The sequence below is a fragment of the Argentina silus genome (genome assembly GCF_951799395.1).
Source record: "Argentina silus genome assembly, chromosome: 19".
Lineage (NCBI taxonomy): Eukaryota > Metazoa > Chordata > Actinopteri > Argentiniformes > Argentinidae > Argentina > Argentina silus.
This window is the reverse complement of record NC_139673.1, coordinates 14,140,015-14,156,399: the sequence shown is the minus strand read 5'-3', so window position 1 is coordinate 14,156,399 and position 16,385 is coordinate 14,140,015. Positions and strand designations below refer to the sequence as shown.

Below are 16,385 nucleotides of genomic sequence, written 5' to 3'. Positions count from 1 at the left end.
AGGTAGACTGGTAGATAAACATGTACTGTGTAAGACAGAGAGCTTATATATATATTTGATGATATAGCTTGACAGAAACTGGGTGGGGATGGATGGGTGGCATATTCAGCCATGGTGGTGAATGCTGCTAGCCAAGACAACTCATAGGTAAGACGTTAGGTACTGATACCTACTGTAGTGCCCCATTATACCCACGATGGTCTGTAGAATAACTTAAGTAAAAGGTTTTTGTCAAAACGCTCATACAATCTAAGATAAAGTCGAAAATGACAAGACATGACACATAAGTTACAGTTCCCGTTTTCAGAGGCGGAGGAAGAAGTTGTCAAATCCACTGCCTTTATTTTAACAGGTCTCTGCTGACATCTAGTGGAATACATTCACAGAGCAGCTGGACCCCACGTGTGACAGCAACCTATTTGATTTTAAGACAGACAGACACACTCTCTCAAATCAGTTTTATTTTCAATAATTTCACAAGCGTTGATATTTCTGACATGTTTTAGCAGACATGTCAAAGACTGCAGAAAGACACTGTATGTTGCAAGCACTGATACTCATCATTACATAACTATTCATTGTCAAGTTCATCAGAGTTCTCTAAAAGAGGTAAAAATGACTATCAAAAGATGTTACTAGTGGGCCATGATATTACGGATGTTGTCAATGGTTTTCACAATGACATTCAGGCCTTTAAGTGCTTTTCAAACGGTGCATAGAAACCTCTTGACAACCAGTAATCCCAATTCATAGATGGATACAGTTCATGGCAAGAACAACAGGCGCTTGTGTTGTGCTGTGTGTCTAACATCTAAACAGCAAGGGCACAGAACCAATCATCAATCAGCAATTGTCCAAACACCTTTAAATATAAGAATATAAGAGACCATATTCAACAGCAACTGGAAGAACAGTGAGATACTATGGGCTGGTTTCATGGACATTAAGCCTAATACAAGAGTTAAATCTATAATGGATTTTTTCTATTTAATATTTTATTTAGTCCAAGATTAGGCTTAGTCTGTCGATAAGAACAGGTTGGTCTAAAACATACAAATACCAGGGATAGAGTGCAGAACCACAGCCCTCAACCCAGACTCAATCCAGAGACCCAGAGATGGAGAGGTCACCTCAAGGCAACAACACAAACAAGGTGAATAAGTCCATCCTGTTCAGTGTTTAGAGGCATTCAACTACTTTTAATGCTGCCAACAGGATCAGTGGCGTGTTCTAGCGTTGTTGTCTTCAGAGGTTAACAGTGGGATACGCTAGTCATTTCATGATACAGTCCATTTCTTTGGTCTGTTGTGTCAGAGTTAATACAGTAGTCTTGGATGGGGTTATGCTCTTTTAGCAGGTTTGGCAATAAGCAGCCTCTCTCTCTCAAGCTCCTTCTCACGTTGTTGTTCTTTTTCCAGCGCTTCCTTCTGTCTCTGCTGTTGCAACTTCAGAGCCCTTTTCTGTGAACAGATAGACCCAAAGTGTTTTCAAACAGTGTTTCAATCAATCAATTTCAGCTCTTAGTTGAATATTAATATGTTCAGCTTACTTATGTTTTGTTATGTGATATTCATAAAACACCAGACATCTTAGTATAATAACCAAGAGACAGTCCAGAACCAATATGGGTGTATTGATCCTAGAATACAGTACTCCTCCTTCGTGAGAGATGATTGATTTTTCTAACCTTTAATTTTGTTGTCTTCTCATGGAGCATCATCATCTCTTTTCGTACGTTCACCAGTTTACTGTGGTAAAACTTTGCCTCTGTAAACTGAAAGAAACGTAGGAGTAAGGTGTGAAATAAAACTGTTGTTTTAAAATGCTGTACATATGTAGATAGCAGACAGACATACCAGTGAATTTAGATCCAGAAGAGCATTGCACTCTCTGAACTTTGTGACTTCCTGGTCTAGGGTGTCCAGTAGTATCACTTGGTTTTGCCTGTTTGATTGAAGAAAAACATAACAAGAAATAACTTTTAAAAACACATACAAACCCAATATATTTATTCGTCAACAGAGAAAACAATGTCTTGTTAATTTATTCATAGGCAATACTGACGTGAGTTCTTGAAGGGCTTGTTTTGAGTTCTGTAGATCTGGCAGGTAGTGGGAGAGCAGTCCCTCTGTCAACTTCTCTATTGCCTGCTTGTCCACCAACACTAATTCTTCTACAGGCACTGAGTTTTCAGCAGGAGGGAATTCTTGGCTGTTCAAGTTCAAGCTGAGTGAATCTGTGGATGATAAATACACAGCAAATAATCAACAAGGAGAACACTGGGGCTATAGCCTACTGTAGCTACATGGTTTGATGTAATCACCTATGCAGGCTTTTGATCAGCCTCAGACACATCGGTTATAAACCATGGTATTCATGAAGTAGCCTCGCTAGTCTCTTTGGCTGTAAGGAATCGGGGTGAACAGTTGGAGCTCTATAGGTCGAGACTTCTTGACAGGGGCTGTCCTGCTAACATCCAGGAGGAGGTGTACAGTACCTCTGCTCTGAGGAGGATCACTCTGGGGCGATGAACCCTCATCTTCCCTTCCCTCTGTCTCCATGTCTTATTGCACCCACACAGTGTGCTTTTACAACCTGAAATTGAAAGAGGAACCATGAGATCAGACATCAGGAAGTACGTAGAGTCAGCATTACAGTAGATATGGACAGCCCTCTCTGACAAGAAACCATCCAACATTTATCAACAGTGGATACGCTATTAAGTGAAAACAGCATAGATCGATGAAATCCAAGGCATCGATCAATAGACTACTTGCTAGACTAATGGCTGTATTGGCACATTGTCAGATTGTTAGCCAGCTAGCAAGCAAGCAAGCAAGCAAGCAGTACAATTCAGAAAATTACGTAAATGCTATCAATTGTACAGTTATTTGGAGCAGTGATAACGTCTTATTGTTGTTCAGATGAAGGTGACAGTGTCATATTGCTGTACAATACATTTGAATTGCAGATATCTTACCTTCTGAGATGGGCTCTCCATCAAGAACTGCAACGTCTGGAAAACATCATGTGACACTCGGCGTCATGTGACTGAGTGTGAGTGAAACCAAACATGCTAGTCTGTGTTTTGACTTCCTGCTTTAGAATCCGACTGGTCTTTCCTGGTGATGATGTCTCAACTGTTGACATTTACAGAATGGTTTTGAATAGAAGAAGAAGGATTTTTTTTTACACTCGGAAAAGCCAGATAATAGGTACGTTTTGTCGCCAATGTTCTCCCACCAATTTGGGGCTTAATTTGGATAAGCTTACTTAGCTAGCGTTAGCATTTGTCTCTCCCTTGGCATTTGTCTCTCTCTCTGACAACACACCTTGACAGCTGATGTCGATGTCCATTCGCCCTCTGAAAGGCACCGAGAGATGGGCAGCTTCTCAAGTTTCCCGACGCTGCTGCTCTTGTGCCAGTTATGCTTTGTTTCGTTTCCCCTAATGGAAAACATTACTTTCGAGCAGGGTGCGCAGACCCGTCAGATCTATTAGAACTTCACCCAGAGAGGGTGCGTGAGGTTGTGTGTCATAGCATAGGGGTGTGTGCGCGGGTTGGAACTGGTTGGAATCCGAGTCCTCTGAACGCAGGGTGTATCGGGTACCTCAGCCTGTTAGCGATATCAGGCCAGGTAATGCATGGAAGTTCGAATGCATAATCTCACCCCATGAAACATTCAGTAGACAAAAAAAAATCCATCACATCATGTTTCATGGCTATAAATCTCACTCTGTTGGACTGCCAGACTATACGTTTATGTCTCGATTGCAGACTTTTCTCTTACTTACTGTTTGTTTCCATCCAACAGGTGTTACAAGAGGAATACAGATGTTTCTGCAACCACAGGGAAATGTCTAACCGCCGGTGTCCTCTGATGCAATTTACATGACGGACACATGGTTGAGAACGTCAAAGCCAGGAGAATAGTAACAGTTTAAAGCAAATCTACTTCAGTTCTACTACCGTTAATGACCTACCGTTAATTATGGCAGGTGCGAGCTTCATGACAAGGGTGCGATCCGCGTTCAAGAAGGAGCGCGAGGACTGGGACCTAAGCGACACGGCTCCGTTTGACTTATCCTCCGACGAGCTCGTGGAGGATGAACCACCGAAATTCAACAAACTCAAAGTGGTTGTTTCAGGAGAAATGGACGATTATTCCGCAGGTGCACCCTCAAACGGGATGTCGGTGAACACACTGGTGGTGGACGACGATGACTCGCTGCTGGGCTCCTCGTCCAGCCTCGGTAGTCCCGGTTTGAATATGGACCCGTGTGACAGCTGTACGACGAAGAGAGAGCGGGTCAAACAGAGGAGAGTGATGAAGAAGCTTGCCTGCGCCGCTCTGCTGTATTTCCTCTTCATGATAGGAGAACTCATAGGTAAGGACATTAACACTAACACAGGTATATTTTGTTACTGGCCGGTGGTCATTTCCACTTTGACTGTAGAGAGCTGCATGTCACTGGGTCAGTGACTGACAACCCTGGTTCTGGAGAGCTAACAGGGAATGCAGGTGATTTAGATCCATCCCAGCACTAACACCTTAATCAATTAATCAACCAACAAGACCTTGATTAGTTGAAGCGGTTGTTTTTGTGCGAGAGTAGAGCAAAAGTCACACCATGTAGCTCTCCAGGATTAGAGTTGGAGACCAGGGACGAGACCAATATGCCTTTTAGTTGCTAAAATGTTGTATTTTCCAAATCAGCACTTTGATCGGATCTCTAATCTGCACCTGCATGCAGGGTGATGCAGTGTATGTGTAGATAGTCAGACCTGTCTTGCCACATACTTATCTCATACCTGCTCAGGTGAACAGTTTAAGAACAAGCCAATAGACTACCGAACAGTCACTATTTAAAGCAATGCACATGTAATCAGAAATGCGAAATGTGACTTTCAATGTTTTGGAGAGTTCCAGTGATGTAAAAACTAACTGTGCCTGTTTGTCTGCAGGTGGCTATGTGGCTAACAGCCTAGCCATCATGACTGATGCCCTGCACATGTTGACAGACCTGATAGGCATCACTGTGTCAATGTTGGCCCTGTGGCTGTCTGGTAGACCACCCTCCAACAGATTCACCTTCGGACTGCACCGCCTCGGTACGTCTCTCCTCTCCTCCTCTTCTCCTCCTTTCCTCATCTCTCTTCTCCTCCTTTCCTCATCTCTCCCTTCTCCTCCTTTCCTCATCTCTCCTCTTCTCCTCCTTTCCTCATCTCTCCTCTTCTCCTCCTTTCCTCATCTCTCTTCTCCTCCTCTTTTCCTCATCTCTCTTCTCCTCCTTTCCTCATCTCTCCTCTCCTCTCCTCTCCTCCACCTCATTTTCCTCCACACGTGATCTAAAAAGAGAGAGAGGTTAAAGTAGTATGGAGGACTCTCAGCTGAGGGATTTCTTTCAGATGAAGTTCTTTCGGATCAGTGCGTATAAAGTGAAAGAAGACAAGGATGGTGATTTCTGTCGGGATTATGTTCAGGGGGCCAAACAGAGCACATCAATGGTTGTTTGACGCAGAGGATGTACAACAGTATCATGTTTGGAGGAGAATGTGTGTGTTCAGCAGTGTTCCAATCCCATATCATATTCCGTACATCTCTGACCTTGTATAACTTATTAACGTAAATAACGTGTCTTTCACAATACATGTTACATGTATTATTACAGTATGAGATTCAGCAGTCCAGTGTATACATACATTATTTGCTCTGGTCTAATCAATTTGTGTTGTAGTTGTTGGCCATGTTGTTGAATGGGTTTATGCTGTTACCTTGACACAGTATCTGGTTCTCTTTTACAAGAAAGAGAAAGATCTGCTCCTGTTGAAAGGATGTTCTGCATGTGTAGTAACTGTTAGATATAGGTGGTAACTTACTCTACCTGTCTCTCTGCCCCTTCCATGCCTATGTCTGCCTGTTCCCCTGGTGCAGAGGTGGTGGCAGCGTGCATCAGCGTGCTGCTGATCTACATCCTTTCGGGCGTGTTGTTGAACGAGGCGGTGCAGAGGACGATCCACCAGGACTTCAACATAGACGGTGATGTCATGCTCATCACTGCAGCTGTTGGGGTGGCAGTCAACCTCATGTGAGTAGGCAAACACGTGTGCAAACACACACATACACACAGTAGGCAAACGCGTGTGCAAACATACACATACACACACACACACACACACACACACACACACAAAGATCCCTCTGCTGTACAGCATGTCCCTGTCTCTGTCTATAAAACACCAAATGGATGATAGGACTATGTTGTAAAGCTCTAACCAGTCAGTCCAAAGTTCTTTTCCACTGCACTGGAGGAAAATCAGTTTGACCGCTTGGCCTCATTAGCAGTTTTTCCCATCACCTTGGCATGAAGTGACAAGCCGGTGCATGCTAGCCCCAGAGAAGGTTGAAACCCAAGAGACTCAACAAGTCCTTCCTTCAGATAACTAGTATGGTATACCAGTACATAGCAACTTTCCTATTGACCTTGGTCTGCATAGTCTGCCTTGTGGGTTTTACAGGAAATAATTGCTTGTTTAGAATTGTTTTCAAAGTTCTCTGGTGCTAGCAAGCACTAGCTGATGACGTGGAAATGGAAAAGTGGCTATTGTCTAATGTTTGACCACTCTCTGCCAGAGGAAATGTAGTGGTTTCTACGAGTTCAAGTATGTTAATCAGGTTAAAGTGTTATTGAGAAAAATGCAGTCACACTGTTACAGCTGCTCTCCAAAAAGGCCTGTAGATTCTTCTCGCACAAGGATACTTTTGCTATTGATTGTCCATAGATACACAGTCACTCACACACACCCACCCATTAGCACAGTCTAATGTCTGCATGGCCATAAAACTCTCTCTTTCACGCTCTGCCCCCCCCCCTTTCCTCTGCTGTCTCTGTGTGTTTACAGCATGGGCTTCCTGCTGAACCAGAATGGCCACCTCCACTCCCACGGTGGTCACGGTCACTCCCATGGCGGTCCTGGTCACTCCCATGGCGCCCCGCCGGCCCCCGGCCCCCATCCCTCCAGCCCGGGCCAGCAGCAGAGGAGCCACGGCAGTCTGGCCGTCAGAGCTGCCTTCATCCACGCCCTGGGAGACCTGGTGCAGAGCGTGGGCGTGCTCATAGCTGCATACATCGTCCGCTTCAAGGTACACACTCTGACGCTCTCTCCTTGTGTCCCAATTCACCAGCCTTTGTCCCTGAAGTGTTTTACTTACTCATGCACATGGATTTAAAAGTATACTATTGGTGTAACCATGGGCGCTTATACCAATCCTTTGCTTTCAAATCCACGTGAGGCAGTGGACAAGTGCACACTTCTGGGAAAAGGGTGGAGAATCTCTGACACGCAAGTCCACAAAGTTTCATCGGAAATGGACAGGATGAGGAAGAAAAAAGAAAAGGCCGTCTGATAAAGATTTCACTGAAGCGTTGTAGGAATTTCAGCCACGATTTTTGTTTTAGATATTTAAAAGGAGGTCATGTCAGCCCATGTGACCTTTGGCTCCTACGATGAGAGTGAACACACAGTATGATTGGTGGATGTAGACAAAACAAACACGATAGTCAGGATGTTCCTCTATAGATTCGTGACAGTCAGTGTAGTTCAGTCGTTCTGCTCTCCTGATAAGACAGAACTAGGTTGATACTCCTCCAAGCCACTGCTACTGTACAGGGGTCAGATGTTTACCATTCACCTAATGGTTAAGGATCGGGTTAATCTGATCCCAACTCTGTGGTTAAGAGCAACTTTTACCTGGAATGATAGTTTGATTGATGTGCCCTCTGATCCCCAGCCGGAGTATAAAATGGCGGACCCCATCTGCACATACTTGTTCTCCATCTTGGTCCTGTTCACCACCATCCGCATCATACGAGACACGGGAGTCATCGTACTAGAGGGTGAGAGAGAGAGAGATGGTTTATGATTACAAATGCCTAGTCTTATTCCATTAGAGAGGTGGTGACCACTGGTGAGATGCAGGATGTGTAGGTACTTGTTCTAGGCCAACGCTAACACACCTTACTCAAGGTTGAAGATGAGTTGAATCAAGTGGGTTTTAGTGCTAGGCTGGAACAAAAGCCTGCATACCCTGTATCTCTCCAGGATCAGCGTCAGTGACCCCCGCTGTAGATAACCACTGATGTTGTATTTATAGGAGCTGGTTTCCCGGACACAGATTAAGCCTAATCCTAAAAAGATTTTCCATTGGAAGTGTGATTTAATCCAGGACTAGGCTGTAATCTGTGTCTGGGAAACCAGTCCATCGGGTTAGCATAATGATTGTGTGTTTTCATGAATTTATGGACGATAGTTCTGTTATTCCGCTGTGTCATGATGTAGAAACTAAGATGTGTGTTATATCCTGCCGTGTCAGGAACTCCCAGGCATTTGAACGTTCAGCGAATCAGAGAGGATCTTCTAAAGCTGGAGGACGTCCAGTCAGTGGAGGAGCTCAATGTGTGGGCGTTAACCACAGACAAGACCGCCGCCCTGGCACACCTGCAGCTCTGTAAGTGGCCTTACATTGGCAGGGGAGGGGCATCCCTAGCCTTGGGGTCAGTGGCCCTTTCTCAGTTGTTAGAAACTTGATTCCTTGCGTCCTCTCCTCTGTCCTCCACTTCCTAGATCTTCTCCTTACAATGCGTATTCAGTAAGTAGCGAACGGACAGAGGAATCGAGTTTCTAACAATTGAGAAAGGGCCAGTCTGTTTCTGCTCCATCAACAATGTAGCATCAGAGATCTTCTAACATAATATAAATGGCTGTGGTAGCATTGTTGAATACGGAAAGTCAGGCACTCAGAATAGCGAAACATACAGCAGACAGATTCAATGGTTATTATTATCTGTGGTTTATGATCAGTGTAAAAGTATGTAGTCTGGTGTTCTGCATCTCCATCTTGGTCTGTAACTGTGGGGTGTAAGAGGGGAAACCAGTGAGAGAGATGACATGACATGACATCTGCCATCATGACTAAACTTTCAATCGTGTTTTTAAATGTTTTAGGTGGTGTGGTATTCTCTATTCTAACCTTTTTGTGTTTGTGTGGGTGTTTGTAGCGCCCTCTAGTGCCAGTGCGTGGGAGGACGTGCAGGCGAAGGCTCGTCACTTGCTGATCCACACTTACGGACTGTCCAGATGCACTGTGCAGGTCCAGACACACAGAACGAGGGCAACACACACTTGCACACACTGCCAGCTACCCAGCGCTTGAGGACTAACACACACACACACACACACACACACACACACACACACACACACGTGTGCGCTTACACTCCAACTGTACTAGGGAGTCTCTCTCACACACACACACACACACACACACACACACACACACACTCTGCAGGATGTCCAGAGAGGCAGAGCAGCATTAAGGAGGAGGACAGTCCTACGCTGCCATCAGAGCTCAGTGCCACAGCTCAGCTCAGCCGGAGCAGCATAATAATATGCAAGCAGACAGACTTGTTACTTGTGCCAAAGGACAGTCAGCTGTGAACTGATCACCAACGGATGCACATTTCTTTTTAAAGGACCGACACTTCCTCCAGGATCTTTTAACCTATGCCTGCAACGCTTTCCGAGTTTGAATCGTAACTTTTCAACAAAAACAAATCATAATATCATTCATCACCATTAAAGCCTATATGTACATTGTTTAACTCTATTCCCTTTTTTTTTTTGTACTTTTTACTATTCAATTTTTGATTACCGAGCGAAGGCGGTCAGGTGTAATTTTACTCTTTCTTTATGTGTGCTGTACGTGTGTGCTTATAGGAAAGGAAAAGGTGCCTCTGTCCTCAGCTGTCTACTATCTACTCTCTTCACTGTGCATATTCGCCATGCTAATATCAGCTGACAGGGATGAACCCAAACTTCCATACATTTGTAACCTACCTGCCACTGAAGTCAATGCAATGATTTACATTTCATGTTTGGATGTGGGCTTTGGTGCTTGTAGGCCTTAGTCTCTGAGTTGGAGCATGAGACATGAGGATGGGACTCACCCACCTCTATCTTTATGCATCTGATCTATCCAGATACTTCTACGGATGTGTCGGAAATGGCAAAACCACACTGCGCTTCTGCTTTACCGAATGTGTTCAGCCATCAGACAGATGGCAAGTGTTTGTTTTATTTAGACTTTTTATTTGTATTCATAAAGTTATCAACATTTAAAGTACTGACCACACAAAACAAGCACATTTATCATATGATGTGATGTTTCTTTAACAGTAACCTTTTTGGGTTGAAAACAGGCAACTGACAATCAAAGTGTGACTTTGAATAGTGTTTAATACTGTATTAAATTTATCTCACAATGGATATGACACACTGTTTCTGTTAACATCATAGAATGTTCATAGGTTTTATTATCAGTATAGCAGATGATTTGACCCCTGCAGCATTTCAGAGATGCAGTATTCTCCATAACCTATTGTATATGAGGGTTTTGAGATTTGCCAATAATTTGGGTCATGTCTGATGTTGGCTTCTTCGATCGATGATAGTCTTTTCTTTTTTTTCTTTTTTTTTAACTGCCACACAAATCAAATCCGTATACCTCGATTTGTACTTGTGTTTTTTTATGTTAAATTAACTTATTGCTGACTCACCTGCTAGGGTAATCTCTCAATAGCACAAGTGGCAGTAATTTGCACATTCCTCCAACTTGAAAGCTTTTCCTCACGAAATTGGGATGCAGTATTTTTGTCATTGATGAGGTTACTAAGTGTTTGTGTGAATGATCATATTAACCTGAGTTACTGTCTTCAGACAACGAGACAGTGAACAGTGTTGTTTGTCTGTCATGCCTCCCTTTACTAATGGCACAATTCACTGTTTCAACTGGAATACTCATTGACACTTTAACATGTGAATGATAAAACTGTTGTTACATTTGAAATAAATCTAGTTTAAACACCCACATCGAGAGGTATTTTTGCGTGTTTTTTTCTGCAGGGAACATGAGTGGTAATATTGTATGTCCTGATACCCTGTCAGTATTACACAATCACGCCACTAGGTGGTGTAGTTGTCATTGCGCAGTAGTAATTGAGAATATCTCCAGATTTTATGAGGCTTGTGTATTTTAACAGTGGGGAAACATTATGCCCATTCAAAAAGTTAAAATAATGTTATTTTTAGATTTGAAAGATTACTGAGTGACATTTACCAAGTCTAGTTTTGGTCATTAGGTGGTCGTTATTTCCAATGAGATTTTGAGGGATTTTGAACATGAAATAAGATGATACTGAGAGAAGAATGGCCATTCTGTGGTCAAGTGGAATGCACTTCTTGTCATTTCAAAGAAAAGTGAAGTCAACTTCCACACCAGTGAACGCCACACTGACTGCACCTAGTATGGTTTCTAGGCAACAAATTTAGTGGTTAGTGAGTTTAATAGCACCAGGCCATCTCCTTTATTTGCATTACTTTCAGAGCCAGACATTTACAACATTCACCTGATGGCTAGATTTTACTTTGGACTACCATAAAACTTTATGCCTGTACTTAACCTGCTCAGGTGGTGGTGATGGTGGCTTTTTAGAACTGACATAAAAATAACAGTAGAAGATGAAGCAAAAAGTACATCCAGGGATGTTTTTTGGAAAGGAGGAAAGAGTAAGTAACCACAAGCTGATAACAACACTGAGAGAAGATAAGAAGTGTTTACTTCATATTATGTGTCACACCTAGAAAAGCATTTCACTCCAGCCATGTCCTAGCTTTGTATTGTGGTTGTAACTCTTGTCACAATGTACTTTCCAGGTACAACTCCCCAGCAAACCACTAGGGTAATACACACCAGCACTGCAGATAGAAATGTACTGCATAGAACTAATGTGACTCACAATTCCTCATAACAGTAGACCTTCTATCCGCTGCATTTCTATTTGCAGTGTTCTGAGAGATCAGCTGAGGGTGATGGAGTTGTTGGGCGCTGAGGTCACAATGATCACTACTTCCTGGTCACATGACATAGGGAGTGGGTGGCAGTGAGAGGATGTGTGTGTCAGCCTGTGTCACGTACACATAGACCATACTCCAGTACTTTATAAATGCATGTTTCCTTCCTTTAAGTAATCACTGGTTGCGACACAATTGGATAGGTATAAGCAATAGCGTGAACCTATCAGGACCTGTCACATCAGGGCAAAGAGTATCTTAAAAGTATTTAAAGTATTCATACAGAGCCCCTGGTTATGGCCTGCCTCCTTTCCTCACCCCCTTCCCTGCCTGAGTTCCTATCTGAAAGGGATATACTGTAAGTAAGGAGGTTAACAGGACACTGTTGCCATGGGAGTCTCTTATTGAAGCCGTACGTGCCACAGGAGAAGGATGGTGTTGCAGGAAGGGAGACAAGGGAAGGACACTTCCTGAAACTGTTGAGCTGCAGCCAGAGAGGTCAGGTGAAGGTTAGACTGTAACATTCATCTGTGCCGTGGTAACGGAAGTCCCCTCAGTGACAACTCTCACACGCATGCATACACGAACACACGCACACGCACGCAAACACACACGCACGCACACACACACACACACACAAACTTTAGTTACACATGGATAGTTCTCCTTTCTGAACCCCTGCCAGAGCAGCCAGCGGTGCTGTTGTTGTTTAACACACAGGCGACTGTGTCGTCACCTTGGGAACGTGCAGGTCCCCAGGCTTGGTGGTCTCCTGCCTTTGCAGCCGGGTCCACCACCAACGAGTCGTTGGTGGTGGAGTAGTTCCTATTCTCTTACAGGAATAGGAACTACTTAATTTGTAGAGTACAATCATAACTGACTACATAATGATAACTGACTACACATGCTACAGTAGAACTCATGGAGGGTTGAGTGCCTGTTCAGATTCACTTTGGTTGAAACCCGCCCATCAATGGTCATATAATAATCAGGTTTTATGAGGGATTTCAGGTGTGGAAATGGACAGTAAGAGGATTGTCTCTGAATGTCAAACACAAGGGCAGCAGTATGCACACGGTTATGCCCATAGCAACACACACACACACACAGCCATAAACATATCAGAGAAGCTTGTTTACCATGCACTGAGCTGGGCGTCTTTATTGCTCTACAGTTGTGAGTGCAGACATTGAAACAGAGTGCAGACTGAAACAGTGAGTGCAGAGACTGAAACAGAGTGCAGACTGAAACAGTGAGTGCAGAGACTGAAACAGAGTGCAGACTGAACCAGTGAGTGCAGAGACTAAAACAGAGTGCAGAGACTGAAAAAGCAAGAGACACACACACCCAGACACACACACACAGCCATAAACATATCAGACAAGCTTGTTTACCATGCACTGAGCTGGGCGTCTTTATTGCTCTACAGTTGTGAGTGCAGAGACTGAAACAGAGTGCAGACTGAAACAGAGTGCAGAGACTGAAATAGAGTGCAGACTGAAACAGAGTGCAGAGACTGAAACAGTATTGAAAGGACTTTACTCTGCATTTATGCTGCTCCATAGAAACCTACACAAAAACATATTTTATTCAAGAAGCGCGTACACATTAAAACAATACATAAACGTACAGTTGGTTCAGTTGTCCTATATGTTCTCCATATCTTCTGCTGTCAATAACATGTCTGTGGTGTTTCAATCAACAACACGCCTCGCTAAATAACCTGCAGCATCATTCTTGTACCTGACAGGAGATGAGGGGGAAATCAATAAAAACATAATAAGATTCAGCATAATGGGGTTTTCAGTTAGTTACTCTGTCGATCCAGATATCTCTCTCTTACTACAATAACTCTCTTACTGCAGTCATATTACTACAGTATCTGAGTTGAAGATATATCTTTTTTGGTTGCTGTCCAATATTGGGGTATTTGACATCTCCTCAGAGGATTTTTCACTCACTAATGTATTGAAGTGCATCACTGGACTGGTCTTACTGCAGACAGTGTTCTGATGACTCTATCACTCCCCTCTGTTTCAATGCAATCACGTTATGAGAGGGAGTGGAGCTGGGTGGTTACTCAGCCCAACCCAGCCTGGAACATTAGCGTTGTCCCCGTTAATCACAAACAGAGATAAGATGGACAGTTGCTACAGTTGCTGTAATGACATTTTCAGTACTTAAGAATGGATACCAAAAAATCGCAGAGGCAATAGCACACGCTTGATCAGTTATGATGATGCAGGCACACACTCTAAAATGTTCACTATAAAATGGAGAGATGCAGATGTTTTTGCAATTATTTATTTTACAAATATAAACACGGTACATTTCACACACACAGCATTTGGTCACATTGACAGTGCAGTACAATACAGTGCAGTTACATCTCTGGAGGAAACGATTGGTTTGATGTGCGATGGATCAGAAGCTTGAACTCTTTATCTACCTTCATACATGATCTACCTCTACAGCTGAAGATGTCCTGGGTCTGGCCTGGGCCAGACAGTACAGAGCAGGCTGAAACCCCACCAATGTAGCAGAAGCATTTCCGCACACTGTGTATCAAAGTGCCTAGTTTGTGCAGAAAGGATTCCGTTAGATTGATGGGGGCTGCAGGGCAGGGCAGAGGCAGGGGAAGCCAAGGTGGAGGCTGGCTGGCTGGCTGGCTGGCTGGCTGGGTCAGTTACTTGGTCAGACTTTTCACCAGCTCCAGCTCCTCTATGGGTTTCCACTGCTGGTTGATAGTGATGAGCTGACAGACACAAGGAAACACAGTCACTGTATCTACTATGACTATTGGTACTGTACTACCATGACTATTGGTACTGTATCTACTATGACTATTGATACTGTACTACTATGACTATTGGTACTGTACTACTATGACTATTGGTACTGTATCTACTATGACTATTGGTACTGTATCTACTACGCTACTACTACAGGTTGATAGTAAATGATCTACAGGACACAATAACTAACATGTCTGGTTATCTATTTTTATACACTCACAGCCAAGTTATCACAGTTATCCAAACGTATTGCACAGTTATCATGCAGCACCATTGGCTCCAACATTGGTGCTCAGTCATTTGTAAGTGGTTTAGAGGTTTAAATAATAACTGTTGAACTGTGAGGATTTAGTAAATGTCAGCAGTGACTCAGCAGATTAGCATAAGGCTGCTCTCACTCACATTCCAATATCAATACTAATATCAATAGGTTGGTTTTGTTACAAAGGTGTTTACTCAATGTTAAATATTACCTTTTGTGGTTTTGATGGATCTAACCTCTCCCAGGGCTCTGGGTTTCTGGATTTGTTCAAACTGAAAGTAAATTAATTAATAAATAAGCTAAATATAAAGTAAAAGGTACCATATCCGCATTTTGCCAACTTTACTTTAATCAAATGTTCCACACAGGCATGCCTGTCAGAGATTGATAAGCAAATTACTTGAGATAAAGGTGGTGACAGAATTTAGAAGTATTGGCGACAGTTAAAAATAGTTCCTGGGTTAATTTAGCCAATTAATCTTACTAGAAATTTATTTAAATGAAGTAATCAAAAAAATCTGTGAAAGTAGCATATAAGTCTATCACAAGGAATATTAAATTAAATTGTTTAAAGTTTGTCTCACATAACATCAGGTTTGGTCAGTAGAAAATAGATTGCGGCAGAGGTGGCTCCTGTGGCAGCTAATGCCGTGAAGCCTATAAGAGGGATCAACTGGAGACACAGACATGTTGGGATGAGTTTATGTTGAGGAAGGATAAGACTGATGATCAGAAAAGACACAAACAAGAAACAGACTCACCTCTTTCCTCTTCATCAGCATTTGGATAAATCCAGACATTTTCTCTGATATTTTTTCAGAACCTAAAGATAAACATAATTATCTAAAGATAAACATAACTGATTTTATTCATAATAAAGATTAAACATGCTCAAGCTATATAAGTGCATCCTTCAGAGGCAACAGGTCTTAGATGCTGCTGCCCATCACCCTGTCTCACCTCTGTTAACGTCAGGAGTCAAGGTCCTTCTGAACGCAGCATCCTAAGAGCCAGTCTGATGTACTAGACAGCAAGAGTTGATACGAGTTGCAAGGCACGTAGACAGAAGTATCCTTTATCGAAATCTATCAGACACTAATTTGAATTGACTTGACGATAGTCGGCTTTTCTATAATTACGGTACGCAACGCCCCCACGTGGTTTAAAAGTTAAAAGTGACTTTCGCAGCATTCAAATGTTCATAAAATAAAACCTGGCGTTTCAGCGACAATTATTTTTTGCAAATAGTATGAACTTAATCATTGCAATCCTTAACTGAAAAACATAGTTCTAACAGGTGCTCATTTCTGACAGTATAAGCAGTACAGCGCTACTGTCATAATTATTTCAGAAAATGAAAATTTCAGAAAACTGAAATCGATAAGGAATTGCAAATTCCATGCTCTTTTCAATAAAT

General features: G+C 42.8%; 3 protein-coding genes across 3 annotated transcripts; 1 reads left to right on the top strand and 2 right to left on the bottom strand.

Annotated features, from left to right (window-relative positions):
* Positions 1 to 443: 443 nt before the first annotated feature.
* Positions 444 to 3,116, bottom strand: bloc1s6 (biogenesis of lysosomal organelles complex-1, subunit 6, pallidin). Its single transcript, XM_083691140.1, has 6 exons — positions 2,981 to 3,116; positions 2,498 to 2,595; positions 2,065 to 2,236; positions 1,857 to 1,944; positions 1,688 to 1,774; positions 444 to 1,460 (listed from the first exon to the last, which is right to left on the bottom strand). Exons 2-6 carry the CDS (start codon positions 2,559 to 2,561, stop codon positions 1,341 to 1,343), a joined length of 531 nt encoding a protein of 176 aa, XP_083547266.1. The 5' UTR covers positions 2,562 to 2,595; positions 2,981 to 3,116; the 3' UTR covers positions 444 to 1,340.
* On the top strand, positions 3,110 to 10,923 carry slc30a4 (solute carrier family 30 member 4). The gene is made up of 8 exons (XM_083691139.1): positions 3,110 to 3,215; positions 3,816 to 4,389; positions 4,967 to 5,113; positions 5,937 to 6,090; positions 6,905 to 7,145; positions 7,794 to 7,899; positions 8,376 to 8,510; positions 9,061 to 10,923. Exons 2-8 carry the CDS (start codon positions 3,993 to 3,995, stop codon positions 9,213 to 9,215), a joined length of 1,335 nt encoding a protein of 444 aa, XP_083547265.1. The 5' UTR covers positions 3,110 to 3,215; positions 3,816 to 3,992; the 3' UTR covers positions 9,216 to 10,923.
* Positions 10,924 to 14,144: 3,221 nt separating this feature from the next.
* cUnh15orf48 (chromosome Un C15orf48 homolog) lies at positions 14,145 to 16,011 on the bottom strand. The gene is made up of 5 exons (XM_083691403.1): positions 15,929 to 16,011; positions 15,730 to 15,791; positions 15,553 to 15,641; positions 15,180 to 15,240; positions 14,145 to 14,666 (listed from the first exon to the last, which is right to left on the bottom strand). The coding sequence occupies exons 2-5, from the start codon at positions 15,766 to 15,768 to the stop codon at positions 14,598 to 14,600; spliced, it is 258 nt and encodes an 85-aa protein (XP_083547529.1). The 5' UTR covers positions 15,769 to 15,791; positions 15,929 to 16,011; the 3' UTR covers positions 14,145 to 14,597.
* Positions 16,012 to 16,385: the final 374 nt, after the last annotated feature.